The following is a 27646-nucleotide window of genomic DNA, read 5'->3' on the forward strand; positions in this document are numbered from 1 at the left end:
GGATTCTGTGTCTGGCCCCTTCTCTCTCTGCCCCTTCCCTGCCCCCGCTCTGTATCTCTGTGTCAAAAATAAATAAATGTTAAAAAAAAAAAAAAAAGAAACCATACTTCAAATTTTAACTTTTGATCTTTTCTCTGGCTAGTGATATGCGGTTTGATGCTCTCTTATGGTCCTGGTCAAGCTCCCAGCCAGCCACGCAATCTCGAGAGTATAAACAACTGATATGTTGACAGCCATTTTGTTTTTCACTTGCAGTACAGTATTTATTAAATTACATGATGTAGGGGCGCCTGGGTGGCTCAGTCGGTTAAGTGTCCGACTTCGGCTCAGGTCGTGATCTCACGGTTCATGGCTTCAGGCCCCGCATTGGGCTCTGTACTGACGGCTAGCTCAGAGCCTAGAGCCTGCTTCAGATTCTCTGTCTCCCTCTCTCTCTGACCCTCCCCTGCTCACACTGTCTCTCTCTCTCTCAGAAATAAATAAAACATTAAAAATTAAAAAAAATAAATTACATGATGTATTTAACACTTTATTGTAAACTAGGCTTGTGTTGGCTGATTTGCCCTATTGTAAGTGAATGTGAGTGTTCTGAGCAGATTTAAGGTAGGCTAAGCTGTGATGTTCCTTAGGTTGGGTGTATTAACTGCACTTTCAGCTTATTCTGTTTTCAACTTAAAATGGATTTATTGGGACATATTCCCATTATAAGTCAAGGAGGATCTGTATGTAATTCTCTTAGTCCTCATCTTTTACTTAGGTTCTACTTCTTAGTTTGTTGGCTTTAAATGGCATCTTTGACTTCTGCTTCTTACCTATGAGGAAATTAACCAGCATATTGAACTTCCGTCTCTTGTATTTTACCCTTTCTTCCAGTTTTGTTCTCGTATTATTTCTACCTACTCAGAGCATGTAATATATGTAATACTGTTCTTCTGTCCTTATTCACAGTTTTATTTTAGAATAACATATTTGCCGCTAACCACTTGTCCATTTCTAAAATGTTAATTCTTGCATATTTATTAAAGCATTTTCTATGACCTTGATAGTTGAAAAACAGTTCAACTGATAGGAAAGCCTTGTTTCATACCCTCTTTCCTTGAGTGTCTTGAAAATGTCTCCCATTCTTTGTTTTTTTATGTTGCTGTTGGTAAGCTTAATGTCAACCTGATTTTCTTTCCTTTTCTAGTGACTTGGTCCTTTTGCCTAGAGGCTCAGAAGATTTTAATTATTACTATTAGTATGATTTAAAGTCTAAGACATTTATTACTTCTGTCTCAAAAGTGACTGTGCTGGATCAATTTTCTTAGGTATACAGCGAGTTCTTTCAGTCTGTACATTCAGACCTTCCATTTCAGAGACCTGTGAACTACAGTTTTAAATATTTCTCTGTTTTGTGTTTCCTCTTCAGGGACTCCAATTATAGATATTATTGAACCTTATTTACATATCTTTTGTCTATGTTTCTCTCTGACCCCTTTTCTTTATCCCAAATTATCTTCTTTCTTTTCATTATTACTCTTTACATGCCTTCACATACTTTCAGTTATAATACTGTCCCTTCATTTATGACACTCTGTCTTTTCTTTTAGTCTCTTCCCTTAGTTTGGTGTCGGAGTTTTAAATTTTTTGATTCATGGTATTTTTTTTATATTGGCAGTTGCTGATTTAATTCTATTTAATTTATGTTGAAGTATCATGTAACAGTTTTCTTCTGCTTTGTGGTTTGGTTTTCCTTCCTCCCTCCCTCCCTTCCTTCCTTCCTTCCTTCCTTCCTTCCTTCCTTCCTTCCTTCCTTCCTTTCTTTCTTTGCCATAATGGGGAGAATGTTTTCATCTGCCTGAAGTTTTTAATTTTCATCTCCTATTTTTTAAACTTCCATATTAACTTGGTTTAGATGCTGGGTTCTTTTTGTTGTTCACGTGTGCATAGGTCAGCTTTTCCTGGACCTGCAGAAGTAGACAGTCTGTGTGAATGGGGTTTCGATAGTTTCAGTTATTTCTTAGTTCAAGAATAGTTTTATTGCTACAGTAAAGTGCACTTTTTTTAAGTTTATTTATTTATTTGTGGGAGGCACAGAGAGAGAGGGAGAGAGAAAATCCCAAGCAGGCTCTGCACTTGTCAGTAGGAAGGCTGATGCTGGACTCAAACCATGAGATCATGACCTGACCTGAAACCAAGAGTCAGATATTTAACCGACTGAACCACCCAGGTGCCCCAAGAAGTGCACCTTTAAAAATAAATATTACCTTGTCTTTCTGGTCCACCTTCTTGTGATTCTACGATACTAGGTTGTTTCAGTAGGACTCTGATCTTTTGCCTCTTCCTTCTTTCCCTTTACCGTCCATCTTCCAAAAGACACGCGTTCTTCATCTGCTCCTGTCAGAATCGGTGCCTGCCTGAGGTTGCGCTCTTGCCCTGCACACTATCCAAGCCCTTCCTTTTGAATCTTCAGTACCCTGTCCTCTGTTCCACTCAGTATCAGACCTGTATCTCAATCTTTTTCATGCAGGGCAAGGCCCTCTATTTCTGGTTTTATATTACCAAGTGCATTGTGAGTTCTTTCCCTCTTATGTTCCCTCACCTTCTTCTGCATGATCCCAGCCTGACTCTACTCGAGTTGACACTGGTACTGACTCCTCAGGTCTCAGATGGTTATCTCCTCACAGTCACTCAGGATTTAAACATGTCCTATCTCCTGCTGATGTTGTGGGCTTAGGCATTGAGTGATTTTACTTTCTTTCCTTGTCAGTATGGTTTCTAAGGAGAACATGTGGGGAGATTAAAATTTAGATGCCCACCATTATTCTAGAAATCTAGAAACTCATGTGTTCTTAGGCTCTTGCTCCAGTTTAAGAAAAACAGCCCTGGAAACTCTAGAAGAAGCATATAAATATAAATGTGCAACCATATTATAAGATGATTGATGACATGAAGACATTAGGGACTTCTGTCCAGTAGCCCTGCATTCAAAGACTCCCAAGGGAATATATACGTGTTTTTATGTTAAAGCAAAATATTTATTTATTTATTTATTTTTTAATGTTTTTATTTATTTCTAGGAGAGAGAGAGAGAGAGACAGTGTGAGCAGGGGAGGGTCAGAGAGAGAGGGAGTCACAGACTGAAACAGGCTCCAGGCTCTGAGCTGGCAGTCAGCACAGAGCCCGACGCGGGGCCCGAACCCACGAACCGCGAGATCATGACCTAAGCGAAAGTTGGACGCTTAACCGACTAAGCCACCCAGGCGCCCCAAAAAGCAAAATATTTAAAGAATGATGTATTATTCTTTGATTCTCTACTTTACCAAACTTTTTAATAAAAGAGCATCTGCTCTAAGTCCATAGGATGTAGCGTTCTGAGGCTTGGTTCAGATTTTTTTTTTTTTCGGCCAGGTGGTTTCGCATACAAGGATGCTACATATTATGTCTAGTTTCTTCTGTTTCCTCTCATGGAGTCTAGTGTTTGCCCCCTGGGTGGACATGGGGAGAGGTAATAACTGGGAGTGAGGGAGGAAAAAATGTGATGGGCTAGTTCTGAAGACAGCTAATGGGAATTCATTGTCCATTTTATCTGGAGTGTGATCTCTGAGTCCCATAGCTACAGGCAGACAAAGCAAATCCATCTTTTTCTGTTTTCTTTGGGACCAGGTTTTGGTTCTTCCGGTAGAACTCAGGAATATGTTGTTCGTGTCTTCAGCACTGGCATTAGTGAAAATCCCCTGGAGACTTTGGCATCTGGTCTTTAGTTTCCAGCGCTCTTGCCAGTTTTCATCTTTTTATAATTCTTCATGGGTATTATCATGGAAATTGGAAGACAGGCATATTAGGCCCTGCTGGTTTGCCCTGAGACTAACCCAGAAGTCCTACTGATTATTTTTCAGTAGTGAATAGGAAAAGATGATATTTAGGGGACTGATGCAGTTATTCTTAGTAATATTACTTTTTTCTTAAAGCAGCCTACTTTAAACATTTAATAAGATTTCTTAATAAAAATATACATGAAAACAATCTCTCCATGTATAACTCTATATCAAATGAATTTAAGTTACATATTTCCTCACGAAATTTGGTCAAAATCTTATAATTCCCATGCCTAAATTCTTTATTCATGGTTATGTATGCATGTTAAAATGGCTTTTCAAGGGGCATGGGATTTATGCAAACCTGGTATCGCCTGGACCCACATAATAAGGAAAAGACGTCCCTCTAGGAATTTCACTGGTACAGTTGACCCTTGAACAGCACAGATTTGAACCACATGAGTCCACTTATACACGGATTTTTAAATATGAATACAGTGCAGGACAGCAAATATATTTTCTTTTTTCTAGTTTACTTGATTATAAAAACATAGTATATAATACATATAACATGTAAGATGTGTGTTAACCAACCACTTATGTTATTGGCAACCAGGGTTCTAGTCAACAGTAGGCTGTTAGTAATTAAGTTTTGAGGCAGTCAGGAGTTGTACATTGAGTTTTGACTGCACAGGGGTCAGCACCCCTAACCCTCACGTTGTTTATAACGGGTAAAAAACGTGACCTTTGTGGTTAGATGCGATTCAGATCTTATCTCCTCCATTTGTTATTTGTGTGACTTTGGGCAAGTAATTTATCCGTAAGTTCCTTCATGTGTACAGTGTAACATTAGGAGTACCTACCTCACAGGCACTCATGTGCGCCTTTAGTGAAAGAATATGTATAAAACACCTAGCACAGTGCCTGGAACACGGTCACAGCTCTGTGCTGAGATGAAGATGGTGACGATGATGATGATACTTACAAGGAAGTAATAGGATGGATATTACCCTGTGGGTGTTTCTTGAATTTTTTAATCAATAACTTTTTTTTTAATTTCATCTCTGAAAATATCATCATGCCTGTTTCTATTTCTAAATATTTGATATTACTTTTCAGGGTGTGGCTCTTTATGACAGATGGTCAGCAGCTAGTGGCGAAATGAGTATGGAATTTAATAGCATTTCATTTATTTATGGGAAATGTTTTACTGCCCCACCCTTCAACTAGTTGGAAAATGAAAGTCAAAAACTGGAAACTCTATTTATAAATGGACAGTGCTGTGATCTCAGTGTCTGAAACTGTAGACTTTTAGAAAATATTTATAGCATATTGGAAACTAGTCACCAATCAGTGTCCTGTTATTTTTAAAGCCAATCCAGAGAATATGACATTTGAGGTAAATTAAAATTGAATACTAAAACATCATCAAAGACAGTTAACTGTATACCATATTATGTAAGTTTTTAAGAGAAGAGGGTAGAGGAAATGATTATCTTTTTTGTTAATAGAGGCATTTAAAGTAAATGGAGATATTTGGTAATAGAGCCTTGAAAATAAGCTGAATGAATGAAAGGGTAAGACATTCAAGGAGATAGTGAGGCCACACCTCCATCTTAGTAAGGAGACAATTTAGCATAGTGGTGAGAAGTTGGAAATTCGGGAGTTAATTTGCCTGAGTTTCAAACCCAATTCTATCACCTGTTCATCCACACAATCTTGTAAATCACTTAGTCTCTCTGTGCCAAGGTTGTATCTGTGTCCTAGTGTCAAGGATTAAATACAATAATACATGTAAAGCATTTAGAGTGGTATGTGGCACATAAAAAAATGCTCAATTAATACTAGAATACGAGCTGCTATTATTCACACTAGCCTGGCTCAAACAAACCACAACATAACTCCAGTTTGGTTGTTAGAGACATGGATGAAACATGCCCATTTCACAGGTTTAAAGATAGGTCTCTGTCATTAAGCTGTCAACGTGAACAACATGCTACAGTTCTTTTTCTTTACGTAATTCTTTGTCTACTTACTGCCATAATAATTAATGTAAGCTGGGGTGGGTAGTGAGCATTGCACGGTAAGGATCTTTGAACAGTCCCTTAGGAGCCTATCTTAAGAAGCTAATTAGAGGGGCACCTGGGTGGCTTAGTCGGTTAAGCCTCCGACTTTCGCTTAGGTCATGATCTCGCGGTTCGTGGGTTCGAGCCCCGCGTCGGGCTCTGTACTGACTGCCAGCTCAGAGCCTGGAGCCTGTTTCGGTCTGTGACTTCCTCTCTCTCTGACCCTCCCCTGCTCACGCTGTCTCTCTCTCTCTCTCCTAGAAATAAATAAAAAACATTAAAAAAAATTTCCTTTGAAAAAAAAAAAAAAGAAGCTAATTAGAGAGCTCTGCTTTGTCCTAATCAGTCTGGAGCCCAAACATTTCCCATAGTGAAAACACCCATTACCTGGCCATAGTAAAATGAGGCCACTGAATGAATTTGTGTGATTATTGAAAAATCATTTCCCTTGAATGCTGAGAACAAACTGAGGGCTGTTGGGGGTGGCGGAGAGGGGAAGGGGGGTAATGGGCATGGAGGAGGGCGCTTGTTGGGATGGGCACTGGGTGTTATATGGAAACCAACTTGACAATAAACTGTTTAAGAAAAAAAAAGAAAAATCACTTCCCACAAACATCATCAGTCATTATTTTAGAGCTTTACATTTCGCAAATGGAATCAACAATCTGATGAAGATAGTGTTCCTGTATAGCATACTATACCTTATCTTTAATCTGAAAAATAGGGAAAATCCCTAGATAGTAGATAATAATATATTTTTTTATATGCAGTTCATAATAAGTAGACTATGTGACTTAGGTATCTTTGCCACTGATACTTTTTTGCAACAAGCCTCTCACATGGGAGAGAATATGGTAACATGTCTTAGAAATTGGAGTTATAGCTACACCAGTGTATATCATAAGGGGAATTCTTACCAGCAAGAAGAATGGATGGGAATATAAATGTTCCATTGTGTCTTCATATTATTCTTGTATCTGTGTCTCAGGTTATAGTCTTGTATCTGTGGTTATATTCTTCCCATGTCTGCAGAGTCAGTATCCCATTTTGCAATAAAAGGTGTTCTTGTTTTTATGCTACCAGCTTATTCAGCACATATTGTATCTCAAGCTTTATACGTTTGTGCTTTATATAGGCTGCTTCACTGAATTCTCAAAATAGTTCTGTATCCACAGTTCTTTTATCCACACTCCGCTAGTCGGGGCGGGGGGTGGGGGGGGGGGTGGATAAAGCCTCTGGCTTATAAAACTTTGTGGACTTGAGATGCAGCTCCTGAAAGGCTATGCCCTTAAAGGCAATGCAGGACTGCATATCAGAGAGTGAGACCTTCAGAACTGGAGGGGGACCACAGATCACTGAAGCAATTGACAGTGTCCACTTTCTAGTGCTTTGGTTGTATGGAGATAAAACTTTTGAACGGCATAATGTACAAACTAATCATGAAGTACTACAATATTTGTAGCATTACCTATAAATGCATAGATACGTATAGAAGATAGAGATAACATGTGTTGTAATATAACACTAATCAGTCCTGTAAGCAGTTATGAGTTTGATGAAGCCACTATTTATGTTTAAGACTGTGGTGATCACATAGTTGATTTCGCTGTAAACTGTGTCATGGACATACAAAACACTTTTTTTCCAATCTCATTATGGTATACACATCTCTGAGGAAGTGTATCTTATGCAAAAAACAGTTGTGTTCAAGATACTTCTATCCCTATATAGGGGCATATTAACGGGACTGATTGTAGGGAGTTATCAATGGATTTCTTAAGATACTTTCTGAGGACCTAGGACTTCTTTTCATGGGGAAGCCATTATCATTATACATGGGCTTATTACATAGGTGTCCTAGAAGCTAGTCACCCATCTTTTGCTCTTTTGAAGAAAATCAAGAAGATAGAACATATAATCAAATGTGTTGACTTAAATAACAAGGCTCAAGATTATTGATTCTCATCTTGAGCTGTGTGTTAAAATCAGCTGCATTTGTGACAAGGATACCAAGATAGTTCACTTGGGAAGGAATAATCTGTTCAATAAATGCTCCTGGGATAACTGGATATCCACATGAGAAAGAATGAAATTGGATCACTACCTCACAGCATACACAAAAATTAACTTAAAATGGATCAGAGACCTAAATGTAAGAGCTAAAACTATAACACTCTCAGAATAAAATGTAGAAGTAAATCTCTGTGACCCTGGATTAAGCAGTGGTTTTATCGATAAAACACCAAAAGCAACAAAAGGAAAAATAGATAAGTTGGATGGGCCACATCAAAATTTTACACTTTAGTTCTGCAACTGATACTATCAAGAAAGCAAAAAGACACCCCAGAGAATTGGAGTTAGCATTAACAAACCATGTATCTGATAAGGGAGTGTATCCAGAATATATCCATCCCAATTATAAATTATAAAAAGACAATCCAATTTAAAAATGGGCAAGGTATCTGAATAGACATTACTCCAAAGAAGCTGTACAAATAGTCGATATCCACATGAAAATGAAAATGTAAATCAAAACCACAGTGAGATATCACTTCATACTAAGATGGCTATAATCTAAAAGACAGACATTAACAAGTGATACTGAGGGTGTGGACAAATTGGAATGCTCATACCAGGTTGGTGAGAGTGTAATGGTACAGCTGCCTTGGAAAACAGTTTTGCAGGTCTTTAAAAGGTTAACACAGAATTATCATATGACCCAGCAAGGCCACTCCTAGTTATGTATCCAAGAGAAGTGAAAACAAATGTCCATACAAAAACTTGTACATGAACATCCATAACAGCATTGTTCATAATAGCCAAAAAGTGGACCACATGTCCATCAACTGACGGGTAGGTAAAGAAAATATGTTACATCCATACAATGAAATATTATTCAGCCACTTAAAGGAATGAAGTACTGGATAAATGTTACAACATGGACGAACCTTGAAAACATTATGCTAAGTGAAAAAAGCTAGTTGCAAAAGGCCACATATTCTATGATTTCATTGCTATAAAATTTCTGAAATAGCAGATCTGAAGGAATGCTATATATTAGTGATTGCCGAGAGCTTCTGGGAGGGTACACAATTTTTATTTAACAGGGGAGAAAAAATTAGATGTGTTGATGCTTGTAAAACTCTGAATATTCTAAAAATGTTTACCTGTACACGTTATGTTCTAATGTTTGTTTGTTTGTTTGTTTAGTACACACAGGGAAGGGGAAAAGAGAGAAGGGAGAGAGAATCCCAAGCAGGCTCCACACTGTCAGCACAGAGCCTGATGTGGGGCTCAAGCTTACAAACAGTGAGATCATGACCTGAGTAGAAATCAAGAGTGGGATGCTTAACCCACTGAGCCACCCAGGTGCCCCCTAACTGAACAATTTAAATGAATGAATTGTCTGATTTGTTAACCATATTTTAATACAGGTAATTTTTAAGAGATTACTTTCATAAATCTGTATCCGCAGCCTGAAGTTCATGTCAATAAGATCACGCTCTTGTGGTGGAACCCATGCATCAGTATTTTTTAAAGCTTCTCAGGCAATTGCATTGTGTAGCCAGGGTCAAGATTCACCACTCTAGAATCAGGTCTAAGTTAAACAAATTTCTAACTTAGGAAACTCTGAAGGAGTTCCAGTCCCATGTGAGAGGGCTCCAAGGGAGTTTTTTCAGTCTTGCTACACAAAGTGTGGTCCTCAGATCAGCAACAACAGGACTGCCTGTACTACCTGCGAATCTGCTGGAAATGCAGATTCCTGGCCCCACCCACTCGCATAAATCAGAATCCGCAGTTTAACAGGATCTCCTAGGGATCTGCACGTACATTAATGTTTGAACAGCTCTACTCCAAGCGATGGTCGCAACCCCGGCCTCTCAGTTGCACAGTGGAATCACCTAGGGGTTCAAAAAAGTACTCATGCCTGGGTTCCGCACCCTGGTGATCTTTCTGGTTACGAGATGCAGCCTAAGCATCTGGATGTGAAATCTCCTCAGGTAATTCTTTCTGGTTTTTTAAAATTTTTTCTAAACTTATTTTTGAGAGAGAAAGAGCGCGAGCACATGAGTGGGGGAGGAGCAGAAAGAGAGGGAGACAGAATCAGAAGCAGGCTCCAGGACCTGGGCTGTCAGCACAGAGCCTGATGCAGGGTTCAAACCCACAAACCGTGAAATCATGACCTGAGCCAAAGTCTGGCACATAATCAACTGAGCCACCCAGGCGCCCCGCTCCTCAGGTAATTATAATGTGAGACAAAGTGAGAGTAACTTCAGTTACAATACTGTTTGGAGACATTTAATGGTGAAGAGAAGATATGACAGTTAAAGGTAAAATAAATATGTAAATATATGGAAGAACACGCATAAAAAAATAGACGTTATTGATGACACAAATTTCCCAAGGCACAGAGAAGGGATGGCACTGTGACACCAGCGCGAGAGGTTTGCCCTATAAAGACACAGGAAAAGGAAAATATAAAAAAGAAAAGACTAAGCATTTTTCTCTCCAGGTACAGGAGTGAGATCTTTTATATTATTATTATAGACTACTCACATTTAGATGATCAAAGATTTGTGACCCCTTAAGAGTGTTTTTAAACTGCACTGAAAATAGGTGCCTGCTTATTGAACTTTCCTCTCTTTTAATCTAAGAAGAGAATGTTAGTTTATTAATACAGCAGTAGAGATTGTCTCCCAATAACCAGAGTGCTGGAGTCCAGTTTCTCAGTTCTGGGGAAACTGAATTCCTGCTGGGAGCCGAGCCAAGTCAAGGGGGTGTTTATTTTTCTGTCCAGGCATCGTCAAATATTGGGCTACACCTCTGTAATGACCAGTATCTCTGACCTTTGTTGATCACTTGAGAATCATGACTAAAATATTCCCTGTGCAACACAATGGAGCTTGAAGAGCTGGTCTTTGAGGACCCTGTTTATTACCCGACTCCCAAATACCCCCCACCAGTCCTGTTCTCCAGTGTTCTTCTCCAGAGGCTTGAGTCCCCTTCTCCCATCCAGCATTAGTGTGCTGTGCCCTGGTCTCCACTGCAGTGAGCCACACAGTTTCTGTGCCTTCCCGAGTTGATGTGTGGATGTGTATATGTGTGTGCATAATCACTTTAGGGAAACAGTACCGATAACTTAGTGCAGCATAGCTATTAAAGGAAAACCACAGTCCCTTCCTCTTTCCCTCCCCGCTTCTTTCCTTCTCCCTCTTCCTCCTCGTCTGCCCTTTCTTCCTCCTTCTTCTCTCCCTTCCTCTCCACCCTCCTTTCCTCTCCTCTGCTCCATCTCTGGCATTAAGACCCTGCACCCATTATTGACGCAAAGCTTTTAGTGTTGAGATTTGAGAACCTAATGACTATAAACCCATTATTGTGTTTTCTCCCTTTTGGTAAAGGCGATCCTGTTCTTAAATGTACGTGGGAATTTGCAGACCCCTGAGAGGAAATTACATGATCATTCATTACAATGATAGCTACATTGTAAGCAGGTAGACTACAATCACATTCCAAAAGTTAACATATTTAAATACTACATGCATGTCCTACTTTGGGTAGTTTTTCCTGTCTTTAAAATCCTAAACTCTGTAAAATTATCTGAGTTTTCTCCTTGTTTCACTTTTAAATGTTGTGTTTGTGGGACCTTAGAAATTTTTACAAATTATATACTGCTTTTAAGAAATGTTAAAATTTTCCCAATTATCATGATACATACTAGTTACAAAAATCAAAAGTCCTCTATGACCTTACCTCACCCATCCATCCACCCCACTTAACAGTTTGGTGTCTATTTTTCCATGTTTCCATAATTACTTCCCATGTAGGTATGCATCTTTTTAAAACTCCACCTGGAGATATTTCTAAAATCCATCATTTTCCAAAAGGCTAGCCCCAGGAAATTAGTACATGAGCTTGTCTGGGGTTTTAATTTATATTTTGAGAGTGAATAGTCCAAGATTTATGGTATTTTACTCAGTCCCTAAATGTACTTTTGGTTTCCTTGTTTTATTTAATAAATTACTCAGAGCGACTAAGGGTGTTTGGTTACTCATCACATACTGTCTTCTTGCCTCATATCTATAACCACATCCTTATCAAAATATTCCGATTACTACATTTTAAAAAGTAGTATCATAACATACGTAAGTGAATTGGTTGTGTTTTGTTTGGGTTCTGTTGTTGTTCCTTTTTGCATCATGGTGACTCTGCCTGCAGAGATGTTTCCAGCAAATAGTCCATCACCAGGATTACTCACAAACTCAGGTATTCCACATGTCATCTCTTCTTTTAGTTTCCTTATTTTGAAATATCTGTGGCTCTTCTGAGTAATGAAAAAAACATGAATGAGTAACATACGGAGAAACTCTTTCTAAAAGCTATTAGAAAAATATCCTTTATTTAACTGTGCCTAATGCTTTGGGGTATTCCCGTGAATCCTGCTTTTAAAGACAAGTGGTTATGTACTAATATCTTGGCCCTGAAATTTTTGGGTCTTCTTTTGAATTGAATGAATCTTGTTTTTGTTTTCCTTTAGTCCAGAAAAATTCTATCTTTATTTTTAAGTTACCTTAAAATTTTAACGTGCAAATTTTACTTAGCTAACTCTAAATGTCATCAGTACTATTAACTTCTTCCGAACAATAAGACTTTATAAAATGCATCCATTCTGATTTCCCCTCCTGACTTACTTGCTATTATTATCATTCAGATTTTAACTCTATTTGCTGTAAACCCACAAACTAGATGACGACATCATCATCATCATCATCATCATCATCATCATCCTGTTTAGATTTTCTCACATTCACCCCATTCTTTGCTAATCATGCCTACTTGGATTCAGAGTTTCTGGAATCAGACTCTAGTTCCTATCATTTTGGGCTGGTTGACAGTCTCCAGAACACAAATAGTTAGTTACCTCAGGAAGACAATGGGAAAAGTCCTGGGAAATATACCCCCCTCCCCTCTCCTCTGGTGCCGAGGGCTAGAGACACACTGAGTACCTCCCTCCCGCTCTCTAATTGGTGTGTTTTATGTAGTAGAGAAGAACAAGGAAATCTTATAGAATACTAAAGTTAAAAACACTCAATTTGAAGAGCTGACGTTTATTCTGAGATCATATGCTTTCTACCTTTTTTGCTGTTAAAATTGTCTTTATTTTATAAAATAATGGTGATGGTAGTTGAAGTTTGGGATTTTTTAATCAATTAAATTTTGTTAAAAAGGTTTTTTTTACTTGGCAAATACACAGTTTTATGGGCCTGGAAACCCTGAGCCAGTGCTACAGACAGCTACCTGTGATTTTGGGGTGGGGCTGTCGGGCTGCCTGAAAGCATGTCCTCTTGGTTACATCAGGGACCTTAATGATTATTCAGTTGTATACAAAGCTTACAGTGTTAACAAACAGTACTTTGCAACCTTCTATTGGATTCTCATGTAGTCCTCTTCCAACAATTGAAATTATGTCTAACAACTTCTTACATAAGGCTAAGTCTATACTAGCAAATGTCCTGAGTACATCATGCACACCCCACATATGTCTGGTGGTGTTAATGCTCTGAATTTTTCAAGAACACCATTTTGAGAGTCACATGATGTAATATTTGACCAATAGCTTTGTGCCTTCCTTACTTGTAACATAAGGGGTTGATCTGTGGTCCCTGAGTTTCTTTTCACCACCAGTGTAGGTTGTGATGGTAGTATTGATGCTGCCATCCGGACAGATGCCCTTTCCTCATCTCCCTGTGAAAGGTCCGCGTGAAGTCTACACAGAATGACTTGGGTTCTCACTGCCCTGTTGTAAGGAAGGGCCATGTATAAATACAGCCACATCATTTATTGCAAAGGGTCACAGGACTCTTGAAATTTTTTTTAATGTTTTATTTTATTTTTGAGAGACAGAGAGACAGAGTGCAAGCAGGGGAGGGGCAGAGAGAGAGGGAGACACAGAATCTGAGGCAGGCCCCAGGCTCCCAGTTCTCAGCATAGAGCCCAATGGGGGCTCGAACTCACGAACCGTGAGATCATGACCTGAGCCGAAGTCAGACGTTTAACTGACTGAGTCACCCAGGTGCCCCAAGGGTCACAGGACTCTTATTTTTTAATTGTCATATGCTTGATACTGAAAGTCTTATTAGATGATCAGTCATTACTATCATGGAGACAAATGATGAATTGAAGATGCACCAACTACAGAGTTTAGAGCTCTCTGAATGCATGACAAAGTTGTTAATTGGCAAATTTGTTATTTCCTGTAGTGTGAGAAAAGGAAGTATTAAAAATCATCATATTGATTTGAGAGAGGAAATTAACGTTTTCTAAAAAATTCTCTTCTAGTGAAGGAAGCCCATCCCCCAGAAAGGAGCTGCTGCATAATATCGACCCAAACTTTGTGGACATTTCACCATGTGAGTACCTTGTTTATTGCTACTAAATTGAATCTCTTTGGCTCACAAACACGGTTTTATTGCCTCGTGTATGTCTAGCCTGACATTCTTTTCCACTTGAGTTTGCTAACAGGGTAAACAGTTCTCCGTAACACCCTCTGTACTGATCGCACTGTGGCTTCAGTGTCACGGAGGGTAAATTCTGTTCTTGGCTCTGCCTATTACTAGCTACATAACCTTCCAGCCATTTCATCTCCCTGTCTCAGCTTTTCCAGAGGATCCTAGAGGCTCCTGCTTACTGTGAACGTCATGGTATTGTTGTTGCCCTCTTCTCACCTGAGAGTTCCAGAGCCTTCTTCCAGGAAACCCAGGATCAAATAAGCCTCCACATCATCTGATAGAGCTGGCCAGGTGCTGCCCAGCACCTGCTGCATCTGACAGGTGTAACTCACCCAGCAATCCTGGAATAATTTAGCTGGATTCTGGCTACTGCCTAGAAGAAGCCATAGGTAGCCCCATTGATTATGCAGGGAAAGAGGCCATTTGTGCTCTCAGATCACTGCAGTGTGTATCCGTCCTGTGTAAATACCATGCTAGTGGCCCTAGGGACCCAAGCCTAGTGAGTATGACCTGGAAAGACTTAACTCTTAGGCTCTTTGTCCAGCCTCCATCATAAAGCCTGGTGTCTTCAGAAAATAGTTCTCCTCCGTTCCTTTCATTCATCGTACACCCCCCTCCTTTCTAAGCGTACTGCCACCCCCTTCATTCGTTCCTTCCTTCAGGCTCTCCTTACTTCTTTGTCCTCTCTAGTCTGTGCCCCAGCCTGCCACAGGGTTTCCCTGCTTAGACAGTGACCCCACAGTAACTCTGTGTCAGCAGGCATCCACGGCCCCGCTCTCCCACCGGCCATTCCTTACCCTGCTAGACACTTGCCTTTTCTAAGCATGCAGATCATCATATTTTTGTCTTGAATATGCTCTTCTCTGTGAGTGAAACATCTTTCCCTGTCCTTCCACAAGTTCTCCTCATTCCTTAAAACCTCATTCCTTAAAACCCAACACACACGTCCCATCTATGTGAATGCTCCTTGGAGCCCCAGAAAGTCCTACCTCAGCATCCCTTTGTACGTATATGTGTATAAAGCCTTCATTGAGTTCTTATTCATCTGTTCATCCTCATAAGTTAACTTGATTGCCACGCACTGGGTAGGCCCTCGGTAAAAATTACATGGTGACTAATGGAGGAGCCTTGGGATAGAATTAGGACCAAAGTAGAAGTATTAGACTTGGAAAGGAAAGAGCCTGAGGCGGTGTGGAGAAACTGGAGTCAATTCTGTCCCTGAGAGAGACACGGGTACTTCTGTGTCCATGTGGTAGCCACTAGCCATTTGTGGCCATTGAACACTTGAAATGTGGCTAATTGTGGATTGAGATGTGCTGCAAGTATAAAATACACATCAGATTTTGAGGATTTAGTATGAAAAATACAAAATATTCATATTTCACAAAATAGATAATAAAATATTTACTACTTGTTGAAGTGGCAGTTTTCACCTCTTTCCTTTTCCTGTGGATAACAGAGAACTTAGAAATACATATGAATTTGCTTTATATTTCTGTTAGTCTACAAGAATTGTTCTAGAAGTTGCTAGGAAGTGATTTGATCAGTAGTGTGAGAGGAACAGAGACCTGTGACTAGTTACTGAGACCACGACATCCATGGTTTTTAACCTCTTCCTGCTCCAGCACAGCAAAGGGGTGTGGCACATTCTAGTCTGTAACTGGCTCATGAGAGCAGTGAGATCAGAATCTCATGATGGCAAGAAGGGAATAGAGGGGGTACAGGAATGGTTTTTAAAACTTGCAGGTAGTTTAATGCAGTGAGAAACCCACACATTGTAATGGTTGCCCGCTGTCCTTACCAACTTAAGTTCCATCTGCAGATGAAAAGCCTTAAGCCCCCTCCACTCACCAATCTGAATTTTTCTTAGCAGCAGAAATGGGCGCTTCAGTTGTATATTTCTGGGTAAGCTGGCCGTAGTGCTGTCTGCTGCAGGTTCTTAGTGTGTACGACCCGCTGTGACTCTTGCTACCTTCCCGAAAGTGCCACAGCTAAATCACAGCATGACACAAGGTTTCTCCAGTGTAAATATTAAGAAGGGCATGGCAATCAGAAGAGAGAACCATCTTAGTTTTGCCACCCATAGATTCTAGAGCTTTGAGCAAGTCCCTCCACTTCTCCTGGTCTCAGTTTCCCACATATTAAATGATGGACTTTTGAAGACCCTTTACTGCTGTTACAGAGTCAGGGACATTTTGTGGCCTTTGTTTGCTCCCACCTCCCCTCCTTGAAGCCCCCTCCAGATCTCCCCGTTGGCCTTCCCTGCCAACTAGGGACTCTTGCTCTGACTCCCACTTGTCATGAGGGCCATTGTCTGGTGCTGGCATTGACGTAGACAGGGCACTCACTTCTGTCTCTGCCTACAAGTGGCCAGGTGCCACTCTTCCTCATACATGGGCAACACCATGGGCTTTTCTCCCCAGGTTTTATGTTCATTTCAATCCATCGTGCAGCAGAAGTTGATAAAAGAAGAGCTATCTTGGGGGCCCTGGTCCTTTATAGGAGGATAATACAGGCTCATTTCCTTTTCTTTGCAGCTAATGGGGGAGGAGAGTAATTAAATCCAGCCACAGGAAAATATGTATTTATAGGACAACCAAGTCTTCAAATTTATAAATTATTTTCCCAAAGTTTATTTATTTTTGAGAAAGACAGTACCAGTGGGGGGGTGGGGGGAGAGAGAGAGAGAGAGAGAGAGAGAGAATCCCAAGCAGGCTCCACACTGTCACCACAGAGCCTGACGCAGTGCTCGAACCCACAAACTGTGAGATCATGACCTGAGCCGAAACCAAGAGTCAGAAGCTTAACCTACTGAGCCATCCAGGTGCTCCAAATCCCACTTATAGAGTATGTTTTATGAATACGTTCTAGAGGCTTTGTGGAATAAGATCATACAGAAGCCAGTATAGAGTATACATTAAAGGTTAACAATTGAATCATGTTATCACAAACCATTTCTTTTGTTTCTGACCCCAGCACTTCCTAGATTGTTTGTTCTCCCTTATAGCGCAAGAGGGTGGTGTTCTACCTCTACCTTCCCAAAAGCCACTTATTTCACCAGTTTCCTCACCTGTGAAGATTGAATTAAATGATGTCTGAAGCCCCTTTCAGCCTTAGCATTCTTCAGGGCTCTATTTAAATAGGATCTCAAAGGAGAAAAACCACTGACTCAGTTTCTCTCGTTTTCCACCCTTCACTCATTGATAGGCAGTGATGTAGCCAAAGCATGATTGTAAAGAGATGAATACAAGTGAAAATGTTAGAAATACTAGAAGTGCTAAAGTAATTTGGGAGCACCTGAGTGGCTCAGTTAGTTGAGCATCCAACTCTTTATTTCGGTGCCTCTCTCTGCTCTGCCCCCTCCCCCACTCATGCATGTGCTCTCTCACTCTCTCTAAAATTAAAAAAAATAAGAAAAAATAACTACAAGAGTAATTTGAATTATAGGATTTCATTATTATGACATCCTGCCCACTTTTCTGATCCCTGCTATAAAACATCACTGCATCAATCTACTTACCCATCTGCTCTCTCCCCTTTAGTGGGTCTTATTGGAGGTCATAGACCAGTATCTCCTCCTATCATGAATCAGAGGAACAAGCATTAGACATTTTCCAGGGGAGCCCTTCCTTTTATGTAATACCAGATCCCCTGAGAAGCTGGCCTTTGGGGATTTAGCAGCTATACCCGCTGCCTCTTATTCTCAGGTGCCCCCAAGGCCCTTCCTACTGGTGGAGTTGGGGCATTTTTCATGTCCCTTGGTACTTTTTGGGTTGGGCATTAATAAAGATATTTCTAAAAGACTGGAACTCAGACATAAACACATACCAGAGTTCATAGGATTTCTCATAGGCCAAGAGATTCCGTGGTAAAGCATAAACAGTCTCAAAGAACCACAGGTCACACTCATTAGGCTGGCTATTATCAAAAGAAAGGAAGGAAAGGAAGGAAGAAAAATAACAAGTGTTGGTGAGGATGTGGAGAAATATGAACACTTATGCACCATTGGTGGGAATGGTGGTGGGACTGTAATGCTGTAAAATGCTTATGTACTGTTGGCAGGAATGTAAAATGAAAACGCACAGTTGGTGGCATGAAAGGGTGAACAAAATGTAGTACACACATAAATGGAATATCATGGAGCCTTAAAAAAGAAGGAAACTCTGGCACATGCTACAACATGGATGAACCTTAAGGACATTTGTAAAATCAGCCAGTCACCAAAAAAAAAAAAAAAAAAAAAAAAAAAGACAAAAAAAAAAAAAAAAAAAAAAAAAAAAAAAAAAAAAAAAAAAAAAAAAAGTACTGCATGCTTCCACTTCTATGAGGTACTTATAGAGACAGAAAGTGGAATGGTGGCTGTCAGGGGGCTGGAGGGGGCGAGATGGGGGTTTAGTGCTTAATGGGTGTAGTTTCAGTTTTGCCAGATGAAGAGTTCTGTGGTTGGGAAGGGGGTGTTGGCTGCTCCACAATGTGAATGTACTTAATGCCCCTCAACTGTACATTTAAAAGCACTTAAGATGGTAAATTGTATATATTTAAAAAAAATTTTAATGTTTTTATTTATTTTTGAGAGAGAGAGAGAGAGTATGTGTGTGCACGGGAGTGGGTTAGGGGCAGAAAGAGAGGGGGCAGAGGATCCAAAGCGGGCTCTGCACTGACAGCAGCAAGCATGTGGGGCTTGAACTCATGAACTGTGAGATCATGACCTGAGCTAAAGTTGGATGCCCAACTGACTGAGCCATCCAGGCACCCACAGATTATATGTACATATTTTTAACTACAATTAAAAATAAATAAAATGTAAAACAAAAAAGCGTAGAAATTCATGAGGACAGTGTCTATATCTTTTTCATTTACTGCCATATTCCCAGTGCATAGCACAGAGTCTGCCATGAGAGTAGTTTCTTAATAAATACATGTTAATGAGCGATAAAAGATCAACAGGCTAAAGTCATTGTCTTACTGTCTCAGTGTTTCCTGAACCTAAAAGTACCTCCAGATGGCAATTCACACCCACCTTTTCATCGTTGAACTTGCATCCTATATTTTGTTCCTAATAAAAATAGCTTAATTACAATTAAGAAGTGGCTTGTGACCATTAACATGATCTTATCCAGATGTCTGAAGCTACTTATCCAGGTTATAAATGCTCACCCTCACCCTTCCTCTGTATGGAAAATAGCAGCCAGAAGAGAGATGACATGGGGTTTTCCATGCCTTTCTCCAGTCCTTTCCCCAGACCTCCTCGATAGACAAATACATACATTTATAGAGTCCTGCCTCTGTGCGCGGCTCAGCCTGACTTCCCCTCTGAGCCCAGGGAGCAGCTTCTCCTGGCTGCTTTCTTTGTGTTCCCTTCCTGGCAAGTTCCCTGTCACTGTTTCGCTGGCCACTGTACTCTCAGTGCCCCAAATCTGATTCTGCTTTTATCTCCACCTCACCCCCCACCCCAGGGCCAGTATCCAACGTGTGAGCTGTAATCGCTTTCCTATGTGTTTTGAGGAGACATTTTATTCACCTTTAGAGGCTTTGTTCTGAGGTAACCTTGGACAGACGTGTGTTGGCCTCTGCTCAGGTAGCACCTTTTTTTCATCCCTCCTTCCTTTCTAGGAATAGATCCTAAGAATAATTTATTCTCCATTTCTTTAAACTGTTTCTTTCTAGCATGCTGACCAAGACTCAGGGTCCTTCATGAGCAGTCAGGGTAGTCATTGGAGGAAACCAGTGCGAGCTCGAGGGACAGGGGTGATGCTGTTGAAGATCAGCTGATTTACAGATTTACAGAAAGCCTGGAAGCATCCAAGGGGGTAGGGAGCAGCCATGATTCCAAGTAAGGGCCTGAGGTGCTGCAGGGGTGAGCACAGCTCTACATGCTTGTGAGGACCTCCACACTCCCTTAGGTTCTAGCCAGCGTACCTCAGACCATGAGGAGAAATAACTCAAAGGCATTCATTTGCTTGGAAATGAATATATATGCACCCATCCTACAGGCACCAGGCTTGACAGGGCTGTTCTGAAGTTAATGAGCCCACCCCGTCTGAGACCATCAGCTCACCTCAGAAGTCAGACATGGCATCCCTGCATCGTTATAATTCTCACGTACATCTGGTCGCGCAGTGTGTTCCTATATACCTGACACACGTGCATGCACATGAAGCCCTTGGATTCTTCTGGTATAAGCTTGATCGGAGATAAAGGGCACTGACAGATGTTAGCGTTTTCCATACCACCAAAGGCCAAGTCTTCAAAGTGATTCCATACAGCTTTGTTACTATTTCATTTAAAAGGCGTTTTTTCTTTAAAGGTTATAATGAGATGTTATTTCTGCTCTCGATTACAGAGTGAAAGAACAGTCTTTCCCTCCCTCCTTCTCACACACTCATTTTCTGTGGTAAAATTGCCAAATCTGTACTTGAGTTCTAAGAGTTGTCCAGGTTTGCCTGCCTCAAGCTATTCCCCGGGTCCTCCTTAGAACAAGCTTCAGTCCATTTCTGAGATTATTTATTCAGCAGGTGTGACGAGCTAGGTACTGATGTAGGCACCAAAGATCAGTTAGACTTTAAGTTTTGTTAGAGCTTGGTCTGGGAGAGACCATGGACACAGCCTCCGACTTCCCTGTTTGACGGCTGTCGGTCATCCCCAACTGCCCACAGCCGCGCACTGACTCCTGAGCCTGCCGGCTACAACCTCCATCATTCAGCTGACATAACCCCTCAGGACCATTGCACTGTCCACCTTCCAACATTGTCGTCTTCCTTTGCTTTTCAGATGCTCCTCTAGGGACTAGTTCACATCGCTTCTCCTCCATAAAGCTCTGTCTGACCCCTCCACACCTGAGTCTCTCGAGCTTCTCTGGGGCACCCTGCGATGCTGAACTCTTTCTCCCTCATCCCATAGTTATCTGTATTTGTGTGTTTTCCCCAACCAGAGCCGCAAGTTCCAAGGAGGGCAAGATTTCATCTATAGCTCCCTCAAGTCCATTTTGTTGTAGAGATTTGTACGCACTTAAAGAATGTGTGCTAATATATTAATCATTGAAGTTGGTTACACAGTCATTTAATTAGAATAAATCTAGCAAGAGCAGTAATATCATACGTTATTTTCAAAGCACTTTCATTCTTTCTGGGCATATTTGCAAAGTGGCAATCCAGAAGCAACCTTCTGTCTTTCAGGCTGAAATTCGACACTGAGCAGAGGAAGAAAAGTTAGGTGGGCTGCCTGAGGCCCACCTCCTCTCCGCGAGGGTACTGCTCATCATTGCCTAGGAGACCAGAAATTAGAAGGGGTTCAGTTCGTCCACCCTCTTTATAATTAGGGAGGAGACGCTGAGTCATTGATCACACAGAGCTAATAAATAACAGACCTGAAATTCGCAGCTTTCCAGGTTCAGGCCTCACACAGTAGTCACATGAATTCAGTAGTAGAATTTCAGGGTTCTCTTTGTTTTCTGTTCTGCATGGGATCTGGGCCAAAAGGACACCCAGATCTGTGTTACAATCATCTCACTCAAATAACAGCATGTCAGTGGAGCATTACACACATAAGTGTGGCTAGAAAAATGGACACAGCTGTGACACTAGCCTTGTACATTCATGTACAATCAGGCTATGTGGACGACAGCAGCTTCTGTTTGTAAAGCTAGTGATGTAAGTGCTGCAGTGCCTCGTAGTAATTACACCGCAGGATGGTGGCGGGGTGAGGGAGAAGGGTGTGGGGACAGGGCGTGCAGCCTAATGGAACACACAGAGTTCTAAGGTGTCCGGAAGTCTGGGTTAGAATTCTAGCTTTGACTTAATTCCCATAAGCCTGCGGAGAAGTTCTGTGAGTTACCCATTTTGTCACCTCTAAATTGAGGACAGTTAAATCTGTGTCCTGTAAATATGTCTCAAGAACAGTTATTAGCGATTGTATTCTGGCTGCTGGGATTGGGAGGGGCATATCTGTACTTTTTTTAAAAAAATGTATTTCTCTAGTTTTAATTTCTAGTTATGAGTACGTATAACTTCCATAATCAAGCATAAAGCCATAGTCTACAGCCATACCACCATGAGTGCGCCCAGTCTCGTCTGATCTCGGAAGCTAAGCAGGGTTCGGCCTGGTTAGTACTTGGATGGGAGGAATAAAGCCGTAAAGATTTACTTTTAAAAACCAACTCAGGGCTTTTGTGAGACCGTCCTATCTGGAAAGCTTCTACGTCTTCAGTAAGTGGGAGTTGGGGCCACACTGGTGTCCTCACCCCCCATGCCCACCTGTACTGTGGCAGGGAAGCTAGTGTGTGAGCCTTCCCCACCACCACCAGCCCCGAGCCTCTGACTGCCTCTGCTGGGATTCTTTCTCTTTCCTGAATAGAGGAGCGTGTTTTGCAGCTTGACACAAGCTGGCAAAATTTTGTGTCTTCTCTACATGCTAATATTTGTCTGTAGAGGTTCATCGAATTTTCCTTGTTGTGGGTTGGTATATGCCCTCGGTCGCAGAGCCTAAACTCAGATAACTTTCTCCTTTTTAATTTTGAAAGGCTTTTCTTCTGCCTCCTTCACTTTGGGGAGCACTAAAAATGTGTTTGGAAATGTGGCCTTTTTGATGCCAAGGGCAGTCCCACAAGCCTTGTATCCCATCCACCCCACTTCACACGGTGCATCTCAAGTAACATACATCAAACCTTTGCTGTTAACACTTGGTGCGGGCGTCTTGGCTTTCATCCTGAGAAAATAAATAAACCACACCAAACCCACAGCCCTTTAAAAACACTAATTAATCCTCACCACAGGCCCGGGCTACACAGAAATGGCAAATCCCACTGCCCCAGTTTTATGTTTGGAGAAATGAGAGTAAGCAACTTTTTTTTTTTAAGGTTTCCCAGGGCCAGATAATAGAAGCCAACTTGAAGGGCTAGGGCTGGCCCTGCGTCCGGGAGAAGGGCATGTGGCCAGGGCCAGCTGCCTCGCTGAATTCCCTCCTGCACAACACCATGTGCTTACTTGCCCAGAACTCTATTTACACATCATCCTTTATTTTCCCCCCCAGGGTTACGATGATGCCAAATCCTCTCATTTGCGACTGACCACTTATTGATTTGTTTCCTTTGCTTTAATTATGGTAGGGCCTAGAAATTTTAACCATGGCTTCCAAGAGTAGCCTGGTAATTCTAGCTGATCAAAAGGACTATGCTGATCTTGACACTCAACACAAAATAGACAACCCCCCACATAGTCCCTTTCAGATACAGCAGCTCTGCCCACCCTACCGTCCATACCAGAGCCTACTCAGTACTCAGGTCTGTTTAAGATTTGAGGATATATGGGGGCACCTGGGTGGCTCAGTTGGTTAAGTATCTGGGTTCAGCTCAGGTCATGATCTCACAGTGCTTGAGTTCAAGCCCCGCGTCAGGCTCTGTGATGACAGCTCAGAGCCTGGAGCCTGTTTTGGATTCTCTCTCTCTCTCTCTCTCTCTCTCTCACTCTCTTTCTCTCCCTCTCTCATAAATAAATAAACATTCGGGGTGCCTGGGTGGCTCAGTTGGTTAAGTGTCTGACTTCAACTCAGGTCATGATCTCATGGTTCATAAGTTTGAGCCCTGCATTGGGCTCTGTACTGACAGCTCTGAGCCTGGAGCCTGCTTCAGATTCTGTGTGTCTCTCTTTCTCTGTCCCTTCCCTGCTGGTACTTTGTCTCTGTCTCTCTTTCTCAAAAATGAATAAGTATAAAATATTTTTTAAAATAAATAAACACTAGGAGTTGTCTGGGTGGCTCAGTTGGTTGAGCATCCAACTTTGGCTCAGGTCATGATCTCACGGTTCATGATTTCAGACCCCACATTGGGCTCTGTGCTGACAGCTCAGGGCCTGGAGCCTGCTTCGGATTCTGTGTCTCCCTCTCTCTCTGCCCCTTTGCCACTTGCACTCTGTCTCTCTCTGTCTCTTAAAAATAAATAAAAATGTTTTAAAAACTTATAAATAAATAAATAAATAAATAAATAATAAAAAAATAAATACATGTTTTTAATTTGAGGATGTCCAGACTTCTTTTCTCTACCAGTCTAGACCTGACATCTTCCTACCTCAATTCCCTAATCTTACATTCTGTAAGGATAAATGCATATGCCTTTCTTGAAACAGTCAACCATAAAAGTTTGGAAAAACAAAACCTCACTAAATTTTGTGGGACCTATACAATGGACTTAAAGTATAGTAAGTCCCTTTTCTAAATATTTACTAACCTGGTCATATTTTTAGGGGTCTTAAGGATGCTTATGTATAAGTCTGAAATAAAACTCTTAAAAACATTTTTGGGAAGAAAGTTGAGTACCTGGCCTACCTTAAGTAATCCATAATGTAAGACGTTGATAATCGGGCATTTATAGACTGAGCCTGTTACCTCTGGCAGCAAATACCTGGGGAAAGAATACGTGGCCCTGCTTCTAAAGAACCTTTTGGATGAGAGGAAAAACTGTATGTCCAGGAAATGATATTAACACAGTAGTAAAACCAAGTAGCAACAAATGATAAGAGATGTAAATTGAATACATAAGCACTAAGGAGAAAGAAAGAAATGATGAGAGGCATTTGGGGTTGATTAGGATAGATTTCCTCAAAAAGTATAGTTTACAATTTTCCATTATTTTAATAACTTTGGTTTTATCTTTCTTGATTTAAATGTGAATGAAGGAAAATAATACATAACACAATATTCATTTTCTATCTCCACTGGAACAAATTACCATAAACTTAATGACTTAACACCACTCAAATTCATGTTACAGTCCTGTAGGTTAGAAGCCTGACGTGGATCTCACTGGACAACAATCCAGGGTATCTGTAGGGCCACCTTCCTTCCTGGGGGATTTAAGGGAGAATCCATGTCCTTGCCTTTTCTAGCCCAGAGCGGCTGCCCCCATTACTTGGCTTCCTTCCTCCATCTTCGAAGCCAGCAATGGAGAGCTGAGTCCTCATAGCACATCACTGCAGCCTTGCTTCTGTTATCACGCCTCCTCTGACCTCTTCCACTTTTAATGTTTTAATATTTTTCAGTTTATTTATTTATTTATTTATTTATTTATTTATTTAGAGAACCAATGGAGAGGGGCAGAGGAAGAGAGAGAGAGACAGAGAGAGAAAGAGAGAGAGAGAGAGAGAATCCCAAGCAGGCTCCACACTGGCAGCACAGAGCCCAGTGCAGGACTCATACCCACAAACCATGAAATCATGACCAAAATCAAAAGTTGGATGCTTAACCAGCTGAGCCATCTAGGCACCCCATAGTAGTTCTATTTTTAATTTTTTGAGGAACCTCCGTGCTGTTTTCCATAGTGGCTGTGCCAATTCACATCACCAACAGTGTGCAAAGGTTCCCTTTTCTCCACGGCCTCGCCAACACTTTTTTCTTTCTGATTCTCTGCCTATTTTTTAATTGGATTTTTTTCTCTTGAGTGGTGTGTATTCCTTTTGGGTATTAACTCCTTGTCAGTTATATGGTTTGCACATATTTTTCTCCCATTCTTTAGGTCTGTTGATTGTTTCTTTTGCTGTACATAAGCACTTTAGTATGCTGTAGTTTCACTGGAGTATTCCTGCCTCTGTGGCTTGTGTTTTTGGTGTCATATCAAAAAAAAATCAATGCCAAGAGCAGTGCCAAGAAGTTGTTTTGTCCATTTTGAGTTGGGTTTTGTGTATGGTATATGATAAGGGTCCAATTTCATCTTTTGAATGTGGATAGTCAGTTTTTCCAACACCATTTGATGAAGAGACTGCCCTTTCCCCATGTGTGTTCTCAAGTTTATTTCTGGGCTCTTTGTTCCATTGGCCATATGTCTGCTTTTATGCCAGTAATTATTTACTTCCTTTGTTTTTTTCCTGTTCTTTTTCTAACATAAGTTGAAAATTCAAGTCATTTATTTTCAGTCTTTTAAAAAATTTAAGTATTTTATGTCTAATTATTACTACATATTGCATCAGCTACCTCCTAGACATAGTGATATACTCTATTTTATCATTAATTTTATTTTTATTTCTCATATTTATTATCACTATAGATATTTTATTTCTTCTTAGACCCATAATATTATTAAAATTGTGTTTTGAAACTTTCAGGCTTTTCATCATGTATTTTGTTTTAATTTCTATCTTAATTGCATTAGTACCTGAGAATGTAATCTGCTTGCAAGTAATTGTTTTTGATCTTATATTAAAGCTTATGAACATTTTTCCATAGCAAAGTAACTTTTTATTTTTTTAACTTGGATTTTTTTAATGTTATTTATTTTTGAGAGAGAGAAAGAGAGAGAGCACAAGCAGGGGAGGAGGAGAGAGAGAGAGGGAGACACAGAATCTGAAGCAGGCTCTAGACTCTAAGCTGTCACCACAGAGCCTGACGTAGGGCTCAAACCCACGAACCGTGAGATCATGACCTGACCCAAAGTCGGACACTCAACTGACCGAGCCACCAGGCGCTCCATCAAAGTCTTTTTTTAAAATGTGTGGTGGTATTTTTTAAAATTTGCCTGAAAGTCCATTTTATCTGATTTGAATCTAGGAATACCAGCTCTCTTTTTCGTCTTTTGGTTAATATTCTCATGATACATGTTTGTCAACCTTTTTACTTTCAAACTTTCTGAAGGAGCATGTACCTATTTTCTTTTCTTTCATCTAGTCTAACAAACTCTAGCCCTGTATGAGTATATGAGAGTTTCAGTTACTCTACTTTCTTACCAACATTTAACACTGGCAGTCTTTTTAATTTTAGCCATGCTAGCAGGTAGACAATGATATATCATTGTGGTTTTATTTTGCATTTATTAAATGCTTGAATACAATTGCTTCTTATATTTTGTCCAGTTTCATAGTTGTTGATGACAGAAGGGTAAACCCAGCCCCTACCACTAGCTTGTTTGGAAGCAGCATTCCTTACCTTGTAATTTTCAAGTTTAATTTCTTAACATATACCCAAGGCATTTGAAAAGTTTTTATTTTAAAAATAAACTTATAGGGGCGCCTGGGTGGCTCAGTTGATTAAGCATTCAACTCTTGATCTCAGCTCAGGTCATGGTCTCATGGTTGGTGAGTTCAAGCCCCGCATTGGGCTTCACTCTGGCAGTATGGAGCCTGTTTGGGATTCCCTCTCTCTCCTCTCTCTCTGCCCTTCGGCCCTTCCCCAACCTCTCTCTCTCAACAAACTTATATAGCTTATTTTGCTGTTTTTGAAAGGAAAGTCTTTTGGGATTTCTTGTTCACCATACTGCCAGAAATGAATGTTACTATGTGGTGTAAGTTACAGAACT

General features: G+C 40.7%; 1 protein-coding gene across 3 annotated transcripts in view; it reads left to right on the forward strand.

Moving 5' to 3' along the window:
• The window catches only part of ARSB (arylsulfatase B), a 163613-nt gene that overhangs the window by 90172 nt on the left and 45795 nt on the right, over positions 1-27646 (forward strand). For 2 of the 3 annotated variants that reach the window (XM_039247455.1, XM_039247456.1), the window contains exon 6: positions 14201-14271. In XM_039247455.1, the coding sequence (XP_039103386.1) occupies positions 14201-14271 (71 nt within the window). Of the gene's footprint in view, positions 1-14200; positions 14272-21545; positions 21617-27646 lie in introns of those variants that run through there. The other variant, XM_039247457.1, reaches the window with a different exon arrangement.

Source organism: Hyaena hyaena, unplaced genomic scaffold, assembly GCF_003009895.1.
Source record: "Hyaena hyaena isolate Hyena2069 unplaced genomic scaffold, ASM300989v1 scaffold_299, whole genome shotgun sequence".
Taxonomy (NCBI): domain Eukaryota; kingdom Metazoa; phylum Chordata; class Mammalia; order Carnivora; family Hyaenidae; genus Hyaena; species Hyaena hyaena.